This window comes from Idiotropiscis lumnitzeri, chromosome 10, assembly GCF_059441095.1.
Source record: "Idiotropiscis lumnitzeri isolate Australia: NSW breed Sydney's pygmy pipehorse chromosome 10, RoL_Ilum_1.0, whole genome shotgun sequence".
NCBI classification, from domain to species: Eukaryota; Metazoa; Chordata; class Actinopteri; order Syngnathiformes; family Syngnathidae; genus Idiotropiscis; species Idiotropiscis lumnitzeri.
In genome coordinates, this window is record NC_142400.1 from 8398653 (window position 1) to 8409876 (window position 11224).

General features: G+C 42.3%; 1 protein-coding gene and 1 long non-coding RNA gene across 4 annotated transcripts in view; one reads left to right on the forward strand and one right to left on the reverse strand.

The window, feature by feature from the left end:
* LOC148328957 (uncharacterized) overlaps positions 1 to 9305 on the forward strand; it is a 13171-nt gene extending 3866 nt beyond the window's left edge. The window contains exons 2-5 of one of the 3 annotated variants that reach the window (XR_015845657.1): positions 964 to 1062; positions 4563 to 6883; positions 8084 to 8862; positions 8922 to 9305. This is a non-coding gene — a long non-coding RNA (uncharacterized LOC148328957). Of the gene's footprint in view, positions 1 to 963; positions 1063 to 4562; positions 6884 to 7463; positions 7577 to 8083; positions 8863 to 8921 lie in introns of those variants that run through there. The other 2 variants (XR_015845656.1, XR_015845658.1) reach the window with 2 other exon arrangements.
* Positions 2693 to 10514, reverse strand: she (Src homology 2 domain containing E). The gene is made up of 6 exons (XM_088307393.1): positions 9610 to 10514; positions 8612 to 8738; positions 6543 to 6797; positions 5997 to 6330; positions 4513 to 4632; positions 2693 to 3116 (listed from the first exon to the last, which is right to left on the reverse strand). The coding sequence occupies exons 1-6, from the start codon at positions 10057 to 10059 to the stop codon at positions 2921 to 2923; spliced, it is 1482 nt and encodes a 493-aa protein (XP_088163519.1). The 5' UTR covers positions 10060 to 10514; the 3' UTR covers positions 2693 to 2920.
* Between the last annotated feature and the right edge of the window lie 710 nt (positions 10515 to 11224).

The window sequence follows — 11224 nt, forward strand, 5'->3', positions numbered from 1 at the left end:
ACGCCGCCGTTGCCAACGTGCATCGCCATGCACTCAAGTCCCGGTTATTCATAGCTGCTTTTATACATCGCAGTCAGTCTCTCTCCTCCCTCCCTGAAGAGATGGCCCTACCTCACTCTCACTAATCGCCATGGCAACCCGGTAATCCCTCTCTCTCTTTTCTGCGCATACGCACACACATGGATGCACACACATTGCTGAGACGGTCATGCAAACCTGTGTTTACTTGTGTGTTGACATGAACACAGAGATGGTTTGAAATGGTGCGATATGTGTTCATGCTTGCGATACACATGTACATGTTTATGGCTATTAGGAGGCACATGACTATTACCTCTCACACGCACTATTGAAACACTCTCACACACTACTGAAAAGCTCTTGTGCACACGACTGAAATTATTTTCATTTGTATGAAGTGCTGGAACACTCATAGGCTCATTTCCGCTAATATAATGCTCTCATACACACTCCTGAAACGCTCTCATACACTACCGAAATGTTTTGGGCTCACTTAATAGACGACTGAAATGCTCTTCGCTCACTACTCAGTGAACCATTCATTCAAACACTCTGATAAACACGACAACAATTTCGTTCTCATGACTGAAAAGCTCTCGCAAAGACCGTTTTATTGTCTCGCTCACTTAAACTCTCTCATTATGAAACACTCTCATTCCATTATTGTATATGTTTTCCCTCACACCCATGTTGCAGTTGGAACGCTCTCACACTTACATTGTTCTTCATTCATTTTTTTTTTTTTTGTGCTCACATGCACAAGTTTCTTCATACACTACTGAAACACTCCCATACGCTATACTAACCCATTCATACACCTCAGATATATTTTTTTTCATTCCCCACCAAAATAATAAAATAAAATGTATACTAAAACACTTACAAATAACTTGTTTCACTCTGACACACACAATTAAATCATTCTTTTCTGCTCAAACATAGGTGGATGACTGGTTAGCCTGATGGCGGGTTTGATTCCGGCTCTCGCCTTCCTATGTGGAGTTTGCATGTTCTCCCCGTTCCTGTGTGGGATTTTCCCAGGTACTTCGGTTTCCTCCCACTTTCCAAAAACATGCGTGGCAGGTTGAATTTGTTTTTGTGTGTGTGGGACAACATTTCAGTCGTGTGCATAAGAAAATTCAGTGGTATGTATGAGAGCATTTCATTTGTACGAGTGCAGATTTGAAGAATTCCGTGGTATGTGCATGCAAAAATATGAGCATAATAGCATTTTAGATTTTTTTTTTAGCATTTTAGTGCATATGAAAAAAAAAAAAGCCCAAAAAAACAGTCGTATAAATGAATGAAAAAAAATGCTAGTGTTATACCACAGCCTAACCGAAGGGTATATGAGTGGGGGAAAAAAATCATTAGTGTGAATGAGAGTATTTCACTCATATGTATGAGAGGGTTTCAATAGTGCATGTGAGAGGTAATCCTGAATTATGTCCCTAACGGCCTCTCACGCTTTACAGTATGTGTGTGTATCTGTAATTAATTACACACACAACTTAGTGTTTTTTTTTTCCTCTCCTCTCCTTCATTTGTCTATTAATAACACACAATCACAAATGCAACTTTATTTACTGGATACATGCTTACAACAAGAATATACAGCATTCATCATGATTGGGGCCTGATAAAATACTCAAATAGTCACTTCATACGTATGTCATTGAAGGTATCAATGGCATGTGGGAGCATGTAAACTTGGGGGGGGGGGGGGAAACAACCCTCACATAAGCCCCAAATCATTTAATCCACAAATGCTCCTAAAATATAATCATAAACATGTCTTCATGAAATTTATCATGGCCCTCAAAGCACATGAAACACGCAAACTAACGGAAAGGCACAGGTGGAGCTTTTTCATCACCAAAAAAGACTAATATTCACATGATAGACCCGCATTTATTTGCACACCTCAGCATCCTTTGACAATTCTGCTGACTCGCAGCATTATAAGCACTGTACCCTTGCCCCACCCCCCGAGCCCGACACACCGCTCCCGCCCCCTCCAAGTCTGCATTACCCTCCTTCAAAGGCATCTAATCACTACTAAAGCTCTTTCTCTTGACAAACAGATTGGCTGCCAAATGAGCCTCATTTTCAGGATGGATCAATAGGCTGACTGACAGCCGCGGATGGACGAATAGCTATACTCCAATCACTTGTATTGATCTTACAAAGCCAGCCTAATTGTTTGGCATCGCGCTTGATCGTGTCAGCACCTCTGTGTTAAAGCATCTTGGTAAAGCTGACTGTAAAACTCGAAGCTTTAAGCTACGATATGGCCGTTAGCTTTTACAGGGATTTTATTTATTTATTTATTTAAAAAAAAAAAAAAAAAAAGCGCGGCACGATGGCCTCACAGTGCAGAGGTCGTGGGTTCGATTCCGGCTCCGGCCTTCCTGTGTGGAGTTTGCATGGTTGTACTCTGGTTTCCTCCCACATTCCAAAAGCATGCATGGCAGGTTGATTGGACACTTGAAATTGTCCCGAGGTGTGAGTGTGAGCGCCGATGGTTGTTCGTCTCTATGTGCGCTCTGTGATTGGCTGGCAACCAGTTCAGGGTGTGCCCTGCCTACTGCCCTAAGATAGCTAGGCTAGGCTTCAGCACCCCTCACAACCCTATTGAGGAGAAGCGGCTCAGATGGTGGATGGATGGATGTTAAAAAAAAAAAAAAGTCATAGTTTCCTCAAATGTACGTGTATAGAAGAACATACACGGTTTTAATTCATAAAAAGTAGAGTTTCTCCAGACTATCTCGTCAACGTAATTTACTCTTCTAATTGCTCATCTAATTGGCCTGCCCTTTTCCAAACAATTTCTATCAGCTCACCCCCCCTCACAGGACATTCCTCACCAGCACATCTTTGAGTACACGAATCACGCGCATTACAAATGCGACCTTTGCACAAAGTGCTGCAGGGTCATGTGCTCGGCCCCGGTGAAGGGAAGTCTGTGCGTGCAGTAGTGGTGCACCAGTTCTGGGATGCTGGCGAAGACGCAGCTACTCTGATCCAGAGTGTAGCCCAAGCCCTTGCTGCTCTTCGTTTGGGCCACGATGATGTGCACGCAACTCTGGCTGGTCCTGATGAACGACAAGAAGGCAATGTTGTCAGCCCAAAAAGAAAAATGAGAGTATAGCCGCAGTAGCGAAATATAACCGCGACTCGGATATGGGAATTTAAATCACTTGCTGTTATCTATCCCCGGCTAACTGATGGTGTGCAGTAGTGAAGGTTCAGTGGATGTGTAAAGGGGGTTAATGATGTGGACTCTCAAATGAATGAGCAGCGTATAACAAATGTGCACTGGGCCGCATGCACACACACGCACACGCACACTGTCACGCATACACACATAATGGCTCAGCTTTCAGGTTAGGTCAGGTCTGTGCTTATAGATAGATTTACTCTGCAAACGACACTCGGCAAGCGCTCGCACATGAACGGCGTAGGGCTCCTGCACAATGTACTGGACAATCGTGAAAAAAATTGCCGATTGGCCCTCGCGCATATAACCGACTGGCTGGAACGGAAAAACTGTGACTCCTGGTGGTCTCACTGGGAAATTCATTTTTTTTGAGCCATCACAGATACAGCGCTCCTCATTTTTTTAACACTTTTCAGAAATGAATTTATTTTCTCTTCTTGATATTTGTTCTATGCCCCCAGAATCCAAAACAGTAGAGTTCTGTCATCTTTTCTTATCGTCTGTGTTTGGCCACAGAATGTTTTGCCACTTGCGTTTTGCTTTAACCATTGCCCATCGTCATGCGTTAAATAACTTCGTTGGCCGCTATGCTAAGGAACAAATCTTCGCTGTCCTGTGAAAAACACTTGAGTCCATTTTTTTTCCCTTATTTTTATGTGAATGGGGTTTTCGTATTACAGACATCGCGTTAACGTGAACATTAAAAAAAATAATAATAATTTAATTGGACTCATGTGTTTTTCACAGGACAGCGACGAAATTCATAAATGTGACACTATGATTATTTTTTTCATGTTTTAATTTATTTTTTTAATTTTGTCATTTGAGTCACAATTGAACCGCCTGCCTGCCCAAGAATAAAAAAAAAAAAAATAGGAAGTCCTGTCATATTACATTGTTCTCCGTGAAGCAGGAAGTAATCTACTAGCACAAAGACGCATATTTACTCATGCTCTGCTTTTTTTTTTTTTTTCAACTTTTGTGAACATTGCTATTCTAATTTGGTTGAGAGTGATCTAACTTCATTTACATGTAGGTGGTCACCTGCAGATTGATTCCAATCAGTATTTCATGAACGATGAGGAATAACACTTTGTGAGTCTTCTATCAATGAATCCTGTATTCATGTCCAAAATGACAAATGGCTTTCGTCCATACGCAATTCTCAGTCGCTCGTATATGGTCATTGGCGTACAGCTAAAACAAGAAATGAGGGCAAAGCACTTGTGCACAGTCCTGCATGACACATCCACATACAGTCAGTCACTCACTTGAGAGCGATGGAGTACTTGCTGGTTCCTGATTCGCTGTCTCTCACCAGGAAGCTGGCTTCCCTGCAGCGCTGCAGCTGAGCCTCAGCCTGCTGCCGACTCACGCTGCCATGGTACCAGCTTGCCAAAGACGCGGAAGAGACGCAGCGAGGCGACATATGCAGACAAAGTCAAGTGTCAAGAAGATGCTTAGGGTAAAAAGGTGAGACGACTTCATGCGGTGCGTCACAGGCCTATGCGAGGTGACCAAGTGATGAAACGGACAAATTATCCGTGGCTGTTCACAGAGGCCTACTATTATTAACGCTACTAATGTGGTGTTGACAGCAACTGCAGGCTCGAGCCATATATACAAACAGGCAGGCTGGCGCTTAGCGGGGAACAAAATGACATTAAAGCTGCTACAAGAGAGGAACAAATGCTAACACGCTGCGAGCGTGTACCCCACCGGTTCCATTTCAATAGAAAGGCCGTGCTTAATGAGATGGAGAGAGGCATTTTACACTTCAAGTCCCACCTAAATCAAGTGAACACCCTCTACTTGGTGCACTGCAATGGAACATCCACTTAGGGCAATGGTTTAAAAGGGATTTACATAAGCCAAATTGTCTAAGGCTTCTTGGGTAGTATAAAATATCATTATACAGTGCCGCCTTGAAATAGAAGTGACTGAGTTCATTCATCCGTTTTTTCTTTTATTTATATATATATATATATATATATACTTGCAAACAAAAAATATATATCTACTTGCAAGCAAAAATATATATATTATATATAGTACTTATAAGAAAAAAAAAGAGATACAAACGCTGTATGGCGGCACTCAAGTGACGACAAGCAGCAAATTCAAATTGACATTGCAATGTAAGAGAATACAATTTTCAAATAGCAAAGGCTACAATTTGGAAAAAAAATGCTTCATTTTGGACATTGTATGGTTAAATTTATATATGTATATATTATTTCTGTATATGGTGTCAACAAAATAATAATCACGTATTAAATCACAATCTCAGCATCGAGGGGGAAAAAAATACAAAAAATTGTTTAGCCCTATTCATCACTTAGAGAACCATTGGTAACACTTTATTTGAAGTTTGTTAATAAGACCAGTCATGACTAAATCCTTATGACAGATCACTTATCACTTTTGATGCAAACTTGAAATTGACCAACGTATCAAAAGTGACATAAATTACCTCATGACACTTAATAACATCTGTCATAAGCATTCATTTATGTTCATGTCATGATTATTATTATTAACAAACTTCAAATAAAGTGTAATTCTGTCATTCTCAACTGTTGCCTCTTATTCATCTTTTGATCTGAAACCCAAATGTCTACAGTATACAACAAAAACAAAGTAATTTGACCTGGTCGTTCCAGTTAGAAGGCACTGAATATACTGTAAATCGCTAAACTGCAGTGTGCTGACAGCTTATTCCTTCAGTAAATAAATCTTTTCCCTCCCTTCTCACCTCTGCTTGTCCAGTGGCAGATTGGGGTCCACTTTGGCCGCCTCCCCATCCAGTGGGGCGTTCGGCGAGGTAGGAGAGGGCGGTTTATTGGGACCGGAAGATGGCGAGAGTCTCAGGGTGGGGAACGACGGGGACGAGGTTGTTATCGGGGAAAGCTTGAGAATGGGCGAGGAGGGAAAGGAGGGCGAGGAGGAGGACGACGATGAAGAGGTGGACACCAATGTTTTGTGCGTCCAGTTCTTCTGCCTCAAAGTTTGCTGCTGCTGCTGATGTTGTTGCTGCTGCTGACGACCGATCTCTTTAGCAGGAGAACAATCCGCTGCCTCAAACTGGGCTGCAGGAAGCCACAAACACAATATCAATAAAACTCCATCAGCAAAGTCAACACATTTGCAGAGAGGCATTCAACAGAATTGTTTAGCTTCCTGCGTTAAGCAAACAGATCGTCGTGATAGTACAGTCATGACATGACTGTACAAATAAAGACTATGACACCCTTCCTTCCACGACCGCCCGCCCAGCCTCGTCACCGGCTCGGCCGCCTACCTGACAGGGCTCGAACAATGTCCTCCTTCCTCCACTCCCAGGGCAGCTCATATTCGGCGGCCGGACGGATGTCAGACTCTGGCCGTGTGACGGGGATCCACACGCCCTCGCTGTCGCCCTCCGGTCTGCCTTCATACGGCGTGTCGTAGATGTTGGGTGGCGGTGGCCTGCCTTCCTCTCCCTTCCCCGCCGCCTGGCCTCGGTCAAGCAGCACGCACACTTTGAGGAGGTCCTTGGAGCCCCGACGGCGGACCTCTGCAAAACATCACCCTGATGTTTAGACTTCGCCTTGAGTGTCATCGCGATTGCGCCGCAGCGGATGGACAGTGAACACACCGTTGGTAAAATGCAAGCACACAACATCATTTTGAAATGTTTTACCAACAAGCACATTCATTAAAAAATCAATACTGTAAATGAGCAAACGTAAAATAAGGTTATCTCAACTTACACTGGTCAACACATTTTTACTACATTTTCTAATCAGAGATGCAAATTAAATGTCTTTAGATACTTGTTTTTTTGCTAATACGGCCTTTGTTTTTTTTCATTGTCATTTCATTTCTTTAATAATAATAATAATAAGAATAGTGTTTGTGTGTGTAGACCGGTACATACACACACACACTGATCCGGCAATTGGAAAAATTTTCTTCTTCAGTCATACTTTAATTGATTTGCAGGTACACTCGGTTACACTGCTATGCCGAGCGACAAAACCGGTCTTCAGCTTTCAGCCAGACGTGTGAATGTTTGGGTCAAGAGATTTATGGTTGCTTCATGCAAACAAACACGTCCAAAGTGAAGTGATTCTACATTGAAAAAACACAGGCCAGGGGGCTCTTTGTGCTGGTGACAGAGATAAAAAGATCTACGGCATCCTGCGCCGTGTCACAAGTCGGAATGTGACTTGTGTTTCAGGTAGCCTGTGTGTCTGCGCTATTGTGAGAGCAAACAATGGAGGTACAGGAAGAAAAGATCAGCGTTGCCTCGGATTGGACGGCCGAGCAGCCTACTTCCTGACTGCTGGGAAGTGATTGAGGGAGAGGGGGGGTTGGGGGGGGGTGGTCTGAAGGGATTGTTACATTCTGTTAACACGTTAAGTGTGTGTATGTGCACGGTGGGGGCAGCTTCCTATACCAAGAGAATGGGGCAAAGGAAACAGAGGCAGGAGACAGGAAGTTGGAAGAGGAAGCTACACCCATTGTCCCTTCACAACACTGTTGCCATAGCAACCGCCAAAGGGAATGGAAGTCGGCATGCACGCAAGCCGGAGCTCCCATTTGGCACCAAGTTTAATTTAAAAGACCCGTTTAGCGGTAATGCCAAGTGGATTGAATCCAAGTACGCATAAAAGCTAATTATTCATCGCCGCATCTAATAAATGTGCTTGTTTCCTACTCTTATACGACGCACTTTCGCAAGATTCGGAAAAGTTATTACCACATTGTAATGTGTCAGATTGGATGTGTTTGTTTTTGGATTTGTGTATCAGATTACATGCATTGTTTTCACCTTGGTGTGACCTTTGCCCTATACAGACGATCTTCTGTTCCCGCCAATCCTGACCGAAGGGTAAAATTGCCGACATACAGATCGATAAAAGAATATGCGGTCACGCAGCACAAAAAAGGCACGCTAAGTTACCACCGTATTTTCTGTTTTCAATTTGATTGTTTATCATCCATGACCGAGAAGTGCTTTTCACACAAAGATCTAATTAAGATTCACAGCACCTTCTCCGTCTTGCATATGAAATCGGTATCAAAGGAACTTAACTCCGTGGTAGTACATGGACTTCTTGCAAGTCAAGAATTAAGACTTCTCTTTGTCATATACTGTACGTAGTGTAGATGTGGAAACAGCTAATGATAGTTCACAGTGTGTGATTTTAACTTTTCCCAGTCGCGCCACCAGTGACCCTATTTTAATGGGCGCAGGTAGAAAGGGGCGTTTGTCCCGTTGTGGGAGTGAACACAGCCGATGTTTCCCAGCCAGTGGAACCAGCTCTGCTTTCTACCTTTATACTCAGTGCTTAATTAACAAGTGGAAGACGTGGGCATCCTTACCTGTGATGATCACCTGGGCGTCATAAGGCTCCATGTAACCGTCATTCACTCCAGCTCGCTCCGCCTCCCTCTGTTCTTTGGTTTTCTCCGCATCAAAAGGATCCGCGTAGTCCTCGAGGATAATAAGCTTGGAAACACAAAGACAAGATGCTGATGAGATAAGCGCTGACTTGTTTGTGTGTGTAGGTTGAGGTGTCCGCAATTGTCTGACGAGAGACAAGAGGGGCGAGCGGAAATAATGGCGCAAAGAGGTCAGAGTATTATTTGATGTGACACAATGAAGGCTTCACGACATTGTTTTCTTTTGCAGGGGATGGAAATTGGATACGCAGCTCAACATGGGAACAAGAATACAGTGGAAGTTCCAATGTGAACACAATAAGCAGTTCTAATTTTAAATTGTCTCAGAGAAAATACTGTAAAGTGTGTTAATCAGTTATATGGTGAAGAACTGTCGCCATAATAAAAACTTACAGGTGATGCTTTAAGAAAACAGTTTAACATTTATAACTGTCATATGATGCAGTGGTGCCTTGAGATACCTGTTTAATTAATTGTGTGACCATGCTCATATGGATTGAAGAGAGATGACAAAGGAAAGTGTTTTAATAAGACATTTATTATTATAGTTTCTCTTATTTAATTATTATATTCAAACGACAAATGAAATTGTCATTAAACTGCATAAAATCCACTTTTATAGAATAATTGAGTTTACTGCCACCGTACCATTCAGTCAAAGCAACAAACAAAAAAGGCAAATGACAGCTTGTTTGTAAATTGAATTTTCTCTTCTATGGTTATCATCACGTTTTGCATTACTCTGTCACAACTGCTACTTCTGTGGAGTGAAATCACAAAATCAAGCAAAACTGAAGTTTGTTCAACTTTCATGTATCGCTTTTGGCTGTGAATCAATAGATTGGCATCAAACATTCGTTAAAATCAATCAACTGTCCGTTGCTTGTTTCCCAACTTAACAAAATGAAGTTACTCACTGTTGTTTTAATGGCAGAGCGTCCACTGTCAATGTCGGTTTTAGTCTGCTCACTTTTTACGTTCACTTTGGGGGTCTTGTCCTGCTTGTCCACTTTGATCATCCTGCTGATGTAAGCCTGAGCCAGACTGGTGGTCCTCGTCTGAGTCTTCTCCTCGGGCGCCTCCACCTTGGAGGAGGTCTTGCGATTTTTTCCAGGCGCCAGAGTTTCCCACACGGTTCCACCTGCAGAGCCGGTGTTTTGGTTACGACCCAACTCGGTGGCCGAATTTTTCCGATTTCTCCCGGCCAGCAAAGCGGCCACTCCGTTATCTTTACGCGGGGTTCCCTTCAGGCTGTCGCGGGAAAATGAAGGTTTGTGTCGTGCTTGTGGGCCTGATTCGGAGGCCGAGCGGACTCGTTCGCTGCCGTTCTTCAAGTTGATGGGAAAGTCTCTGAACCATTTTGCCATGATTGCCAAACTAATACCAAATCGCGCTTGGGAAACTTGACTTATTTGAAGTGGCACCAACTTTACGCACGCATTTTACGCACTGCTCAGCAACTTGCAACGGGTTGAAACCAAAATGTCGTAATTTCTTGTTTTAAATAACCCTATTTGAAGAATTTTTTGCCTGCACTCGCTACGTCCAAAATTCCCTGTCCGCCTGATGGCTGCTCGTCCCTCTGCGTCTTGGGTGTCATCGACTGGTTATTTGGGCCCTCACCTGCCCAAGCAACAACTATCCCCTCAGCTTGAAGAGAAGCCTTTCCAGAGCAAACACTCGAAAAAACTGGAAGATTTTCCTGGAGCCAAGTGAAGAGCCCATTACCGGTACGTGATACGCTACGTCCAGATTCTCCCGCGCACAGAAAATGAGTAAGTTCAAGTGAGGAGTTGTGCGCTGACTTTTTGAAAAGTCCACTTTTTTCCCTTTTTATGGGACGTGGCTATCTTGAATGGGCGGGGATAGAGGCTGACAAAAGCTTTATCAGTGTCAGTACTTAACAATACTTACGTAAGCCATTGACATTAAGACCACTTGCACCATCTAATGACATCCAATGCAAGAGCTGCGTAAAAAAAAACGACTCAAAAGTAACATTAAATACAAATTACAGTGGTTACACAACCGATAAATTTCCATGTAATAATCATGATTATTTTATGATTTTTAATTGATATTAATATATATATATAGTTTTTCATTATTTATGCTTTGCTTTTCTACAATATATCAATTTCATACGATACGATTGCATGCCTAATGTATCTGATTTTTGTGTGTGCGTGTGTGGGGTCTGTAATCCAAAATACATAAGAAGGGGTGAAGTAAACATTTCCTTTGATTGCTCATAATCAGTACAAAAAACAAAAAAATCATTTTATCGCCTGATGCATCCATTACATGTAATAGTTTCAGGGTCAGTGACTTGTAATTTAATTTAAAAATATATAATGATTCCTCTTGTTTTATTTTTAACTTGTATAATTTTTTAATTTATATTTGTGTTTGTAAATTGTGTTTATATTTAATTTTGGGCACTCCGTGTCATTAGCGTGAGTATTATTTTTTATTTTATAAAAAGAAAACGAATAATTGCGCCATCTCCTGGTTAAAAAGGGTTTTTAAAAA

What these genes read in the sequence shown, in the direction of transcription:
- she (XM_088307393.1), bottom strand. Translation starts at nt 10,059, where the DNA reads ATGGCAAAATGGTTCAGAGACTTTCCCATCAACTTGAAGAACGGCAGC. An exon ending in CATTGTTCGAGCCCTGTCAG is followed by an intron (nt 6,331 to 6,542) that starts GTAGGCGGCCGA and finishes GGCTTCCTGCAG; the next exon opens with CCCAGTTTGAGGCAGCGGAT. An exon ending in AAGTACTCCATCGCTCTCAA is followed by an intron (nt 3,117 to 4,512) that starts GTGAGTGACTGA and finishes GTCGTTCATCAG; the next exon opens with GACCAGCCAGAGTTGCGTGC.